A 15,484-nucleotide genomic window follows, 5' to 3' on the forward strand; every position below is an offset into this window, starting at 1 on the left:
GAATCCTGCTGCCATACATACGGCCTACCATTGGCTACCCTTGTTATCCAGGGCTTGACTACAGTTAGCAACTCCACGAACAAAGCCCGAATTCCAATGCCAGGGTTCTTCAACACCTGTTCCTGCAGATTTGCGAGGAATTCTGCTGTACGAACGCAATCAGATCGTCTGCTAGGGATCTTTCTTCTTGCTACATCCTCGTAGTCACCATTGCAAGTCTCTAGTTCATGCCTGATTGTTTTTACTGTATTCAGGGAGCATTGGGCAGCAGTCGTAATATCCTTATTTTGATGGCGGGCACGAATCATCATGATACAAGTTATTCTCTTCCATGATTCAGGTGGGTTCCAGCTATCCATCCTTTCTGACATCTTGTATATGAATGAAGAAGGGTCCAAACTTTTAAATGAAGAGAAGTGTGTGTTAATACATGTAACTTACGGAAAAATATAATTAATTATAAATATGTCAAATTTATCCCGAACACCCTGTAAATGTAAAAATTGCAAAATATTTAAAAATAACAGGTGTAATTAACTCTATATTTAAACCAAACCTAGTTCAAAAACAAACCAGACTAAAAGTATACAATACATTAGCCCTACCAGTCTTAATGTATGGAAGCGAAATCTGGACAATAAAACAAAAAGACAAAGATTAACAACAGCAGAAATGATGTTTATGAGAAAAACTGCAAAGTATACCCTATTTGATCACAAAAGAAATGAAGAAATTATGAAAGAATTAAATCAAGAACCAGTAATAGAAAATATTAAAAAATATAAACATAAATAGATGGAACACGTTCAAAGAATGAAAACAGAAAAATTTTGAAAGTTTATTTTTCACTTGGTTAGAGTATAATAAAATTAGTTTAATCCTTTATCCAAGTGTGAGTAAACAAAGTTTGCGCCTGAAAGTATCTTCAGGACTGGGGTAAGGTGGTACAACACCAGGTCAACTTGTTGCAAAGGTGGAGTAAGATACCAACACTCCTAACTCAATATCTCCTATAATGCAAAACACATCTCCTTGCGGATATGTCTAATGTTATGCATTAAGGGAAGGGCCACTACCCAGACTAGTATCGACCTTTATTGAGGTCTCTTCAGTGGGAGCCAGGCCCAAGTGGAGATACCAGGCAGAAGCATTAGCAGGTCATCTCTACCTATAGGAGTTGCCAAATGGTGTGCCACCCTTTTTTAATAAATTACTCTGGATTTAGAGAAAGATGTTGAAAGTTTTTTTTTTTTTTTTTTCACTTTTTAGAGAAAGATGTTGAAAGTTTATTTTTCACTTGAATCCAGACATCTTCAGCAAGCCATTGATCTTATTTCAAAATGGGATCAATGGCTCATATTTCAAAATGGAGATAGCTTCAGATTTTCTGCAGAAAACAGTGTGTGCATTTTTACTTCAGACATGGTCATCATTCTGACTCAGAACAGGACAAACATAATCCCAGTTGCACTAGAAACAAAGTTATTGGAACACATGTTTGGCAACAAACCCAGTTTCCTCACTCACATCATTTGCGAGACCAGTGCTGTAAAGCAGTCATTATCCTTTGCACCTTACCTTCCACCAAATTGTCTGCTGACAGAGATGTTCTTTGGTCAATCTGTATTGGATACTTATAATATCAAAACTTAATTATGGGCTGCAAGTGTATGATTCTGCCAGAGAGAGAGTACTCCACGACAGTTAGACTCTGTTCACCATCAAGTCATAAGAATTGCAACTGGAGCATTTCGATCTTCACCAATTCCTAGTCTGTACATAGAGACAAATGAAACCACCTTTACCACAAACTGACAACAAGTAGCCAGTCATTGAGTACTAGTGAGTGGAGAAGAGCTGTTTGTAGTATCTGCTAGGTATTTAGTTTCTGGATGTCAGGTACTGAATATGTGTGTGTTTTACTCCCTGTTTGGAAGCAAGTTAAAAAACAAACAAACAGAATCGCTGATGCTAACTATGAAATATATGTGTCACATGTTCTTTTGAAAGTATTGCACCTTTAATTCATTATGTGATATACAATAGTGTTTCTGTAGTGCCATACAACATGTTTGTTACAACATTTTGCCATAGTATCCCATTAGTGACAAAACTTAAGTTATGCTTCTGGTGCTAAAATCTTATGCATAGACTTTGTTATTTTGAAGTGTGATCTCAATCCTTATGCAGGACTAGTTAATATTTTAATACTTATGGATGTTGGTGATTATTTTCTTGTTATAACAATTGCAGAAAAGAAGTATGACAGATTTATCACACGTATTTTGAATCTAATTCTTGTTTCTTTCTATTTTTTCCTTAGGTATCATATTTTGAAATTTATATGGACAAAATAAGAGATTTACTGGATGGTAAGAATTTAATTTACTTTCATTAAATTTTTTAGAAAATAGATATACTAAAAGCCACCATCATCATCATCAAATTCCTAAGATGTACCCTTAGGCTTAGGGAGTGTATCAAGTATTATGATAATACTACCTGAAAAAGTTAAATCATTACTATCCACTTGATAATTTACCTTCAAATTAGTCTGTTATCTGTTAAGACTCCAATATTATCAGATCTTATATTTCTGTCTTTTAAGACACTTTTTACTGTATTGATCTATCTTCCTCTGGGACATGCTTACTGCCAGCATAGCAAAGAAGACTAGTTTTGCCTAATTTTTCCTTTCTCATTCTGTTTATAAGTGACCACACTACTTGAGATTAGCTCTTCTAACAGATTCCTGAATATTAACAATGTCAAATTCTTTCCTAATATCCTCATTTTTAATATTATATTGCCATTGATGCTATCTGTTTACTTCCCTAATTTTTCTTAGAATTTTCATATCTGTGGTCTCCATTTTGATCAAGTATTTTGTTTCTAACCCAGCTCTCAGATTAATAGTGTTCAAAACAATTTTAATTTGTCTTGTATACATCTAGTTTAGTGTTTTGACTAATTTCTCTTGTGTTCCATTTAAGTTTTTTCAGTTGACTTCCTACCATACCAGCTTTTCAAATTCTTTTGTATATTTCCATATTTAATTTGCCATCTTTGCTAAAAATTTGCCTAAATAGCTGAAATGTTTTACTTGTTCTATAGGTCTCCATTCAGAATGCAGTTGATGTTTTCAATGTTTCTGCCTATTTTCATTGTCTTTTTCTTTTTATTGCTGATTTTCATACTGATGCAGACTTGTACTGTATATAAGAAATATAACATCATTTGCATAAAGTAAAGAGCTGAGAGATTAGCATCTTGAATTTTGATATCAGATTTCCTATCGCTTTCCTTCATAATGTGATCCATATAGATGACAAATAACAGTGGAGATGATGTACATCCTTCTCTCACACCTGAATTAACATCAAACCATCTTCCAATACTTACCTGAATTCTAGGTGCTGACTTACAATACAAATATAGACTAAGTGTTGCTTGATGTCATATGCCTTTTCCAAGACTTATGAGGCTTAAATAAAGACCCTTGTTATAGTTCCATGATTTCTCAACTATTTGTCTTAAAGTTAAAATCTGATCCTCACAACCTCTATTTCACTTGAATCTCGCTTGAATCTAGTTTTCACCAAACTTCACTTCCACAGTTTTTCTTAGCTGTTTCTCAAGTATTCTTGCATAAATATTGCAAGAAACACTCAGTAGGAAAATTCCTATGTAATTCTCATATTCAGTTTTATTTCCATTTTTATAGATGCATACTCTGAGAATGCTCTATCTTGCATCTCCCCCAAGCTTTTCAAGGAAGACTAAGGGTTTGTCAGATAAGTGTCAATGTGCTAACAGTAAAAAGAAAACACGATTGAAATCTGATTCCAAAGAACAAGAGAAAAGACTCATGCCGACTTGGACGTTGCCTGGTGAAACAAGGTCTGTGTCCCCAATCGAGTAATCAGGGTTGGATCAAAAAATCAGTTACTGAAAACAAAGACAAGAAAAATCAAACTTAGGCCTGTAAGGATGGAACATCAATTGGTACATGGAATGTCCGTACACTCTGGGCAACTGGAAAATTGCTTCAAGAAGAAATACAGATGTGATATATTAGGTATTTCAGAAATGAGATGGGCATTGTCAGGAGAATCAAATGGTGGAAGAGTTCTCTGGTCAGGAAATGAAAGTAAGCATGAAGCAGGCTTGGGTTTCCTGCTAAGTAACAAGGCCTATCAGGCAATGATAGGATACAAACCAGTTAGTGGTAGAATAATGGTTGCAAGATTCAGTGCCCAATTATTTAATATCATGGCCATTCAAATATATGCACCCACTGCAGAGAGTGCAGATGAAAGCATTAAGAGATTTTACAGGGATCTACAACTAGAAATTGATGAGGTGCCAAAGCAGGATATACTCATCATTGGAGGAGACGGGAATGCAAAGATTGGCAAAAATAACACAGAATGGGAAAAGGTTATGGGAAAATTTGAATATGGAAAAAGAAATGAACGTGGAGAGATGCTTCTAGAAATAAAACCAAATGGTTGGAGGACCAGTGCAAAGACATAACAGTACTATGGAGAACACAAAACTAGAGAGGTCTACAAACTTATAAGAAATGTCAATAGGAAGTGGCAAACAAGATCAGTAGCAGTCAAAGATGAAAATGGTAAAGCATAAGACAGAAATCAGATGGACAAGATATTGCAGCGAACTATATAAAAAATCAACTAAATAATACTGCAACAGAAGTAATCAAAGAACTAAAAGCAATCTCTCCACCACCAGAGATCTTTGAAAATGACATCTTGGGAGGTGAATAAGGCTATAAAACATCTCAAGAACAACAAGAGTCCTGAAGATGACAACATAATAGGCAAGATGCTAAAATATGGGAGAGAATCATTTGTAAAAAAATGCATAAGCTATGTAATGAAATATGGAGATCAGGTTATGCCCCCGAAGAGTGGAAAAAATCGGTTTTGGTTGTTCTTCATAAGAAAGGCAGTGCTTTATAATGCACCAATTACAGAACTATTGCATTAATGAGTCATCTTGGCAAAGTGCTGATGAAAATACTAACAGAATGCCTGAAGGGTCATATGGAGGCACATATTCCTGATGAGCAAGCCGGATTTCAAAAAGATCGCAGTACAGTGCAACAAATACCTGCCCTAAGACTAATAGCAGAGAAAGCTCGAAGAAAGAACAAAAAGATATACTGCTGTTTCGTGGACTTCCAAAAAGCATTTGATAATATTGACCAAAATATAACATGGGCTATCTTGGAATCCTATGGTGTGGACAATAAATTGATCTACCTGCTGAAAGATATAAATAGCTAAACACAAGCAAAAATCAGGATAGCAGGTGCAACTGAAAATTGGTTTGCCACTAGTCAAGGCACAAGACAAGGGAACCCAATATCACCAATCATCTTCATCACACATCTGGAAAGAACACTAGATAAGATTAAAGAAGAAGGTGGAGACATTTCAATAAATGGCATGAGAATAAACTACCTCTGCTTTGCAGATGACATTGTCCTGATTGAAGAAGATGCAACAAGTTTGGAACGGACATTGCAAACACTATAACAGAAGGAAAAAGATATGGACTAAATGTCAACTTTGAAAAAACTAAAACAATGATATTTGAACAACAGGAGTTACTGAACAGAGTTACGATAGATAGATTTCAACTGGAAAATGTGGAACACTTCACATATCTTGGATGCCACATGATGCATGACTTGGACCCCAAAAAAAGAGATAAAAATTAGAATAGCCAGAGCAACAACTACTTTAAAAGCCATGGACAAAATATGGAAGAGCAGAGCTATAAAGATGTAAACTAATCTGTGCATTGTAGAAACCTGTATCTTCAGCAGCATACTCTATGGATGTGAGGCCTGGGTACTACTGAGAGAATCTGAAAGGAGGATATTAGCATTTGAGAGGAAGTGCTATAGAAAAATCTTGAGAATAAGCTGGATCCAGAAAGTGAACAATGAGGAAATCTACAGACGAATACAACCAAAAGAAAACCTGATCCAGAAAATAATCAAAAGGAAACTAAGTCTCTTTGGCCATATATGTAGAATGAATGATGAGAGGAAAATAAAAATGCTGCTGTTTGGGATGATTGAAGGAAACAACAAAAAAGGAAGACCAAACAGAGAATGGGGCAATGACATTGTCAAATGGTGCAGAAATTCTATACACAAACTGAGTCATCTTGCAGAAAATAGAATGCAATGGAAGAATCATATCAAAATGGCATCAGACACCTATTGGATCGGTGGTTGTTGATGATGACTGAGAATTTCCCTCAAGGGGCTCACTTTAGTGAGTATGGGAGTAGCGAACGCAAGGTGCCTGATGCTGCACCATGCCTTATTTCAGGTAATATATATCTAAGTTTACGGGGATAAAAAAAATCTTTTATTATTTCAAAGCCAAATAAGAAACTCGAAGATCTAAATGTTACTCATACAGGTGTATGTACTCACTACAGATCCCCTTAAACTTAATTTACATCGTCGAAAAAAATAGCCTCTTGGCTCTTTATTGTATTAATATATATCTGTTATATTATCTGTATCCCCCCCCCCAAAAAAAAAATCTTTTCTATTTTACTTTTATTTATCTCTTGCAGTTTGTTTAGCCTTACTTAGTAGGCTAAGCAAATGTAGAAGAAGGCAATGACAAACCACTTCTGTATATGTTTTGTCAAGAAATTCTTATGAATGGAAGCTTAAGTTATTGTGATATAGTGCTGGAAGATGGGACACCCAGGTCAGAAGGCAATGAAATGGCTACTGGAGAAGAGCAGAGAGAAACTTCCAATGAAGTTAACAAGAATGATGAAGCCATATCAAAGCCTTCTTGAAGTCCAACTTCTGGTAGTTAATCTCAGAAGAAGATGCCTCTACTTTACTGATTTACATAAAATAGGAACATGGAATGTAAGAAGTATGTATCAAGGAAAACTGGAACTGGTGAAAAAAGAAATGAGAAGAACTCTAGTTAAGATGTTAAGAATCAGGGAACTGAGATGGATAGGAATGGGGTCACTTTGATACCGATGATTTCATGATGTATTACTCTGGACATGAAACCTTCGAAGAAATGGAGTAGCATTCTATTCATAGTTAGAAGAGAATACAGAAAATATATTTTGGGTTACAACTCAGTATCTGATTAGAATAATTCTCATTAGAATAAAGACATACCCAGTAAATGTTACTCATACAGGTGTATGTACCCACTGCAGATTCAAGTGAAGATGGGGAGATAGAAGAATTTTACAGCAGCTTACAACAAGTAGTATACAGTACTGATAAAACAGATTTTCTTTGATATTAGGCAACTGGAATGTAAAAGTGGGTGAAAAAGAAGAACGAGGCATCACTGGAAAATTTGGTTTAGGACTGAGAAATGAAGCAGGAGAAAGGATGTTGGAGTTTTGTGTTGAGAACAGTTTCTTTATTGCAGACACTTGCTTCCAACAACACAAAAGAAGATTGTACACATGCATTTATTGTACACATACCTCACCTAATGGAGAATACAGAAATCAGATAGATTATATTGTTGCTGGCAGAAGGTAGAGGAGTGCTATCCAAGCAGCAAAAACACTACCTAATGCAGACTGTGGGACAGATCGTGAATTATTGATAGCTGAAGTTAAATTGAAATTAAGGGCTAAGAAGAAACAAAAGGAAAGTATCAGATTTGATTTAGATCCTATAAATGAAGCATTTAAAGTAGAAGTCAGAAAGAAATTAATAAGTTTGGAGAAGGCAGGAAGAGAATTAGAAGAACTGTGGGAAGAAACAAAATCTACAATATCATAGAAATAGCAAAGAAGACTCTTGATAAAGTAACAAGCAACAAAGATTGTTGGAAGAAGCTATTTAAATAGCAGAGGAAAGAAGAAAAATGAAATTTCAGAGATACAAAGAAAGGGTTAAACAACTGAGTGCAGATTTCCAAAGACAAGCTAGGAAATATAAGGAAAAACATCTAAACAAAAGGTGCACAGAAATTGAAGAAAGCAATATTATGGGTAGAACAAGAGATCTGATTAGAAAAATAAATGATGTTGCAGGGAAGTTTATTCCTAGATTAGGAGTTGTAAAAAAGTAATTCGGGTAAATGTCTGATGGAAGAAGAAACATTGAAAAAAAGATGGAAAGAGTATGTAAAAGATTTGTGCAAGAAAGATAATAATGTTGAAGGAGAATTTGAAAGGAGAGAATTTGTTGAGGAACCCATGATAATGAATGAAGTGATATTAGCAATGGGAACAGCTGCCGAAAGGAAAAGCTCCCGGAGCTAATGGTGTGTGTCAGTGGAATTATTGAGAGCAGCTGGGGATGAAATAGCGAATATATTAACTGAAATTTGTCAACAGGTTTGGAAAAAAATATACTGGTTGAAAATATACAGATTGGAAAACATCAGTATTCATCCCAATCCAGAAAAAATCAAATGCCAGAGATTGTGAGAATTATAGAACCATTGCTTTAATTTCACATGCAAGTAAAGTTATGCTGAAAGTGATCCAACAAAGGTTGGAGCTATATGTGAATAGAGAAATGCCACAAGAACAGGCAGGCTTTAGGAGAGGTAGAGGAACTAGAGACCAAATAGCAAACATGAGGTGGAAAGAACAAGAGAATTTCAGAAGTATTCACTGTTTTATTGATTATAAGAAAGCTTTTGATTGTGTGGATCACAACAGACTGTGGATTGTAATGAGATCAATGGGAATACCTGAACATCTAATTCTCTTGATAAGAGAGCTGTATGTCAACCAAGAAGCTTCAGTAAAAACAGTCTTTGAAAAGACGCTGTTCGAGTGAAAAAGCGATGCAGCAGGGTTGTATACTGTTGCCCTACCAATTTAATATTTATAGTGAATATGTTATGAGAATGGCCAATTTAGACAAAGATCCAGCTGGAATTAAGATTGGTGGCAGAAAAATAAATAATTTAATATATGCAGATGATACAATCCTCATAGCAGAAACTAAGGAAGATCTGGAGTGGTCGATTCTATTGGTTAAGATGGAAAGTAACAAAGCCAGGCTTAATTTAAACATCAGCAAAACAAAAGTGATGGCTTCTGGCAATTTAAATGAATTTATAATAGAAGGAGATAAAATAGAAATTGTTGAAAGTTGTGATTTACTGGGGTCCAGAATCAGAAATGATGGTAAATGTGAAGATGAAATTAAAAGAAGGATAGCCATGGGAAAAAAGCGATGTTAAACCTGACAAAAATTATGAAAGATAGAGGTATGAGTAAGGCCACGAAAGTTAGAATTTTAGAAATTCTAAAATTTTAAATTTTAGAAAATTAATCAAAGCAATGGAATTTCCAGTAGTGATATATGGATGTGAAAGCTGGTTTATTAAGAAGAAAGATAGAAAGCGAATTGATTCATTTGAATTATGCGTGTGGAGGATACTATCAAGATCTTTGTCTATTAAGAATCTCACGGACTGCAAGAATGACCTATAAGGTTTTAGAGAATATAAAGAGAGAATGTTCCTTGGAGGGTGATCGCTAAACACAAGTTGATGTACTTTGGACATATTATGTGAACTGATGAATCATTGGAAAAGGCAGTTATGTTGGGGAATATTGAGGGAATGATAAGAAGATGACCACAAAAGACTTGGATGGACAACATAAAAGAACTTACTAACTTGAACTTATAATTACTGAAAGAAAAGATAAGAGGCTGAATGGGATAGAGAGCCTTTGTTCATAAGCTTACCAGGAGTCGAAAACGACTGAATGGCATATAACAAGAACTCTGAGAATTAACTCAACTCCAATCATCTAGAATTCAACCATCTCACCAGGCCTACTGAATTATGCACATTAAAACTGTTACACTTCCATGTTTGAGAATTTCAGGTCAAATCACATCCATTACAGCTGCCTTTTCCACATTACATGTTTTGATGGCTTTTCTACTTCAAGTATTGATATATGTTCCTGATTGTATGCCTGTCAAGTGTTTTTACTACCATGTTGTCACTGCTTGTTTCAGTTAGCAATCTTTCACAGTAATTATTCCAGACATCTAGAATATTTTTATCTTCAGTTTTCATGCCACCTTTATCATTTTTGATTTCTTTTACAGTACATTTTCATTTACAATACTTTTACATTTTCAATGGTCCTCCAGAATCTTTTGCCACTTTTCTGATATTTTTCATATGTTCATACCATAGTAAGTTGAATATGAAGTATAAGAATATAATTCAAATGTTATCCTTCATAGGACGAAGTGGGAAATTGAAATATTGCAGACGTGCAAAAGATTAGCAGGTCTGAAAAGAGAAAGAAACAAACGGTTTGAAGGAATAAAAAAGACTGACTGAACAAACAAGAAAAACAAGTTAAGGAGAAATTTATGTACAGAAACTCAATGATCAGGGGAGTACTTAATGAAAGTGTGACAAAATTATGTTTTCTGGGTGCAAAAATTCATGATATTAGTCATGCCATCCAGGTGCAAAAAGGTAAGTCAAAGGAAATGATTGTCTTGGTTGATACAAATGATTTAAGAACCAAAAAGTATTCTTTGAGGGAGGATGTAAAGGAATTGTTAGAAGAGGCAAAACTTAAGAGCAAGAGGGTGAAGATTGTAAGTCTCCTACCATGCTATGATAGAGGCAAACTGAAGAGGAAGGCGTTGTAGCACTTGAGTCTATACATAGGTTGTGCAGAAGGAATGATGTAGGATTTGTGGATTTTTGGAAAGAAGGATTTGTACCATGCTAATGGACTGTATCGAAAAGGTAAAGGAAGGACGTAAGTTTGGTGTTAGGCATCTAGAGAGAGCTTTGTTCACTGAGCATGCTGAATAGCAAATTCAGAGAAACTTAAGCAACATAAGCAAATAGAGTGGAAGCAAGTGAGTTTGTGTGAAGACACTCATGAAGCAAGTAAGTGTGAGAATGACCAAGTGAAGGATCTAGTCTCTCAAGCAAAAATATTGAATAGGGTAGTCAATTCAGAAAGTAAAGGTGAGCAGGGGCTTAAAGGGATGCTGCAGTTTCTATATACTAATGCCAGAAGTATCAGGAACAAGAGGGAGGAGTTTTAGGCATTAGTTAGTGCAACCTCGCCAAACGTTATAGGCATTAGTGAGACTGGCTAACAGCATGTAATGTAGTTACAGGGATAGAATGTGAAGGATTTAGTATTTTCAAGGAATTTGCCTTCAATTCATCAGATGAATTTCATTCAGAAAGAATAGCCAGGAGGATGGCTGTTCATTAGAAGTAGTCTGGTGTGAGATTAAGGCCAGTAAGATGAAATATACAGTTGGTTGTTGCAATAGGCCAGGGAGATCATCTTCCACAGATGATTTGGAAGACATGCATTGCCAAATTAGTACAATGAGTATAGGTTAAGTGAATATTATGGGGGACTTCAGCTATGAAGTTATAGACTGGAAGAAATAAAGATCACATGGCAGGAAGGAAATAGAATTTAAACATCTACTGAGAGATAATTACTTAAGGCAGTATGCAATGGAGGGGACTATTGAACCTGGTCATAGGATCAGAAGAGCTATCCATAACTGAGGACCACATTACTTCTGATCAGTGAAAGTGACCAGCAGACTTGGGAAATTATAAAACATGAGAAATATTCTATCAAGAAGGGATATTTGTGGAACTACCAGGCAGGTGATTATGACATGCTTAGGAAGAAGCTTAAATCTGTACCATGGAATAAAACACTGCAGGGTAAGAATTTTAGTAGTGCATGGGATGTAATTAAAGGTCTTCTAGAATAAGCAATATTAAATTCTATACCTAAGGAAAGGAGGGTTAATCAGATAGGAGGTTAGATGGTGAGTAATATCATTAAGCATGAGCTGCAGAAGAAGAAGAGATTGTGAAAGGTATAAAAAGAGAAAGGTGACCAGCATGACAAGGAAGACTAAATCAGATTATGAGAAGAATCTAGCTGAGCAGGCCAAACGAAATCCCAAAGCTCTTTCATTATGTGGCAAGTATGAGGAAGAATGACTGAAAGTTTAACATTAATGTGTGATGATGGTCACAAGAAGACAGACGCAGATGAAATAGTTACTGGGTGACTACTTTGCAAGGGTATATCATCCTAGTGAGATTACTGCTTTAACACTTGACAGACATTGATGTGGTAACAGAGGTTGATGAATTGTTGGTTCTTAGGATATTACAGAATCTCAATGTAAATACAGCAGTGGGATTAGATGGGATATCAGCTAGGGTTTTGAGAGAATGTGCAAGGAAACTGGAAATGCCTCTGACTAGGCTCTTTAATTTAAGTCTCATCTCTGGTAGAGTTCCAAGGAAGTGGAAAAAGGATAAAATAATTCCCTTGCATAAGGGAAGTTCTAAGACTGCAGTAGCAAATTATAGACCAATTAATATCTCTGGTGTGGTGCTAAAAGTACTGGAAAAGTTGGTCAAATAGAGAATTCAGGAATGGATGGATGGATAAGAATATGATTCTCTATAAGTGGCAGCATGGCTTTGTGAAGACTTGGATGTGCCTTAGTAATTTACTAACTTTTTATAATAGAGTGACATCTGAGTTGGATAAGGGAAATGGTTACATGATGATTCTGTTAGATTTTTCAAAGGCATTTGACAGAATACCACCTGGAACTCTGTTGTGCAAATTTGAACAAATGGGGATGGACATGACACTGGTTAAGTGAATAAGAGGGTGGCTGCTGGACAGATCAAAAAGTGGTATATGGAGGGGCAGAATCCAGGTGACTAGTGGTGTGCTACAAGGTTCAATGCTGGGACCACTGCTGTTTAATTTGCATATATAAGTGATATAAATACACTTGGGCAGCAAGAGGATGGAAATCAATATTAGATTATTTTATATTAAATGAAAAGACATCAAAATTTTCACTAGATGTTAGAGTTCACAGAGGATATGAAATAAGCAGTGACCACTTCCTTGTTAAAATAAAATTAAGATTACCACCTAAATGGCTACAAGTTACAAGAACAGAAAGAAAATGTGAAACATTTGTTTATAAAACTAGACTATTGAATGACACAAATGTACAATGTCTATATGAACAAAGAATTAACCAATATTATTATTATTATCTAAGACCTCCAGGGCAAGGGAGGCTGTAAATTACCCAACCCAGCTATCATACCTACCCTTGAATTCATTCACACTAGATGCACTCACTACCCGTAAGGGCAAATTATTCCACTCACTCACTGCTCTCTGGGAGAAAAACCTAGCTCTTAACCCTTTCTTGACTGAGAACAACCTTAACTTCCATGGATGCCCCCGTGTTCTCTCCCTGCCTTCCATATAATGAAAAATTTCATCAGTTGAAATGCTATAACACCCATTCAAAAGTTTATAGACCTCTATCAAAGCACCCCTCTTTCTCCTGTTAACCAGAGTCTGTAATCTACATACTTGCAATCTGTCCTCATAATCTAAATCCCATAATCCAGATATAATCTTTGAAACTCTTCTTTGCACCCTTTCCACAGCTTCTTTATCCCCTTGGAACCCAGGAGACCAAATCTGTGCACAGTAATCCAAGTGTGGTCTTATCAAAGCCTTATAAAGAGGCAAAATTACTTCTTTATCCTTACATGTCAAGGTTCGCTTCAACATACCAGTTATCCTCTGAGTTGTATTTGCAACTTTTGCTATGTGACCTTTGAACTTTAAATTCTTATCCATCAAAACACCAAGAACCCTTGCCTCTTCAGTTTGAATCCCTTTGAATTAGGTCTTTCCAATCAACAGATATTGCCATAATTGAATTGAGCTATATGGGTGCTCTGAAAATTAATATAAAATTAAATTATACTCACCAGAGATCTAATATTTGCAATAATTATGTTCCTGTTGAATTACAAACATCTCTGTATTAACATATTAAAATAGAAAAAAATTAAAATAAACTCCAAATTGGAAAGAATAAAATGGCTAAACAACAAAAAATCAAGAAGTTTTGATTTGATCTGGAAGTTGAAGATAACAATTGTCTTCCTTTTCTCGATGTTCAACCAAATGGTAGTCTACAGTTCTCAGTATATAGAAAATCAACTCATACTGGTAAATACATTGATTCCAACTTGCGTCATCACCCTCATCAGAAATATGGTGTAGACAGTGCTCATAAAATGTTTTACAGATTCTGTTTCTCATCAGAGCTACTTTTATCTCTAATAGTTATAATACAAAAACTGTCAATAAAATGATAATTGTGGCCATCATCTTAACATGCCTCAAGAAGAAGTTTCCAGAATTTGTATTCCATATGTTAAAGGACGTTCATAAAAAAAATAGCAAGTAAACTTTGTTCCTTCCTTATCTCTCCTAAAGACAAAGAATACATTTCACTTAAAGAATCCAAGAAATCTGGTTAAGCAAACCATACATTATCTACAAAACGTGGGATTCAGTGGAACAAAACCAAAGTGTTACATAAAAGTTATTTTCTTCTGGAAAGACTGTACAAAGAAAACTGTGAACTGTGAAGTACACACATTCATACTCCAAACGTTAACAAAACTATTGCTTTCAACTTTCTTTATTTTGGGCAGTTATACTGGCTGATAACTTCTCACCTTTCATTGTGTTCTGTAAATAGTAATTAATCATTTACACTAAAATAAAAAAAGTCAAAAGGCTTCATTTCAGCAATACAAAATCATAAAAGCAAAGTGGATATTAGCAGAACCGACACTAGAGTCTTTGCCGCCCGCATGCAATTTCTATCTAAGCGCCCCTGTAACGATCCGGGTGTGTGTGGTTCTTTTATGATAATAAAAATTTAAATTATTTGAAATTTCTTAAATAAATTTTGACAGAACAGCCACACGTTGGTTCGCTAAATGTAATGAACCGGGAGTGTTGACTAGGCAGGATAATCATTAAAAACCCAAATATTCAAGAAAATCTCAAAAGCTTAAGCAAATTTTGATGGAGCCACTTCACTTTAATTGTTGAATATAATGATACAGGGATTATAGTCTTCTCACCGACCCAAATCGCTAACAAAATTAAAATGAATTTTAATTAAAGTTAAAATTTATTTGAAATAAAGTTTAAAAAATTCTTGCATTTTACTAAATTCTTAGTAACTTGTAAAAAATTTTTAATAATTTTTATAAGTGGAACTATCTTTTAGGAAAATAAAAGAAACTCAAGATAGATGAGAAAATAAGAAAAGAATTCAGAAATAATTAGAACATTTAATATAAGTATCCAAAAAATAACATCTTTACAGAATAACAGAAAATAAATTAAATTACATTAATATACTTGAATTTTTTTTTTATTAAAATTTTAGGGTGTTTGATTTCATATTCACAAAATTAGAAATAATGGTCTTAACGTCTAATTCCGCACATATATCATTTTCAATCGCTATTAACGCCAAAAACTAACAAGCCATTTTTGTGATATACTTGTTCTTAAGTAGGTTTTAATCCAT

At 34.9% G+C, this 15,484-nt stretch overlaps 1 protein-coding gene across 2 annotated transcripts in view; it reads left to right on the plus strand.

Annotated features, from left to right (window-relative positions):
• Positions 1-15,484, plus strand: part of LOC150099979 (kinesin heavy chain-like) — a 579,478-nt gene that overhangs the window by 108,544 nt on the left and 455,450 nt on the right. For both annotated transcript variants that reach the window (XM_090403282.1, XM_090403283.1), the window contains exon 5: positions 2,324-2,372. In XM_090403282.1, coding sequence (XP_090259408.1) covers positions 2,324-2,372 — 49 coding nt within the window. The remainder of the gene's footprint in view (positions 1-2,323; positions 2,373-15,484) is intronic.

The sequence above is a fragment of the Typopeltis vanoorti genome, chromosome 13 (genome assembly GCF_054136105.1).
Source record: "Typopeltis vanoorti isolate ZY-2024b chromosome 13, IOZ_Tvanoo_1.0, whole genome shotgun sequence".
Classification (NCBI taxonomy): domain Eukaryota; kingdom Metazoa; phylum Arthropoda; class Arachnida; order Uropygi; family Thelyphonidae; genus Typopeltis; species Typopeltis vanoorti.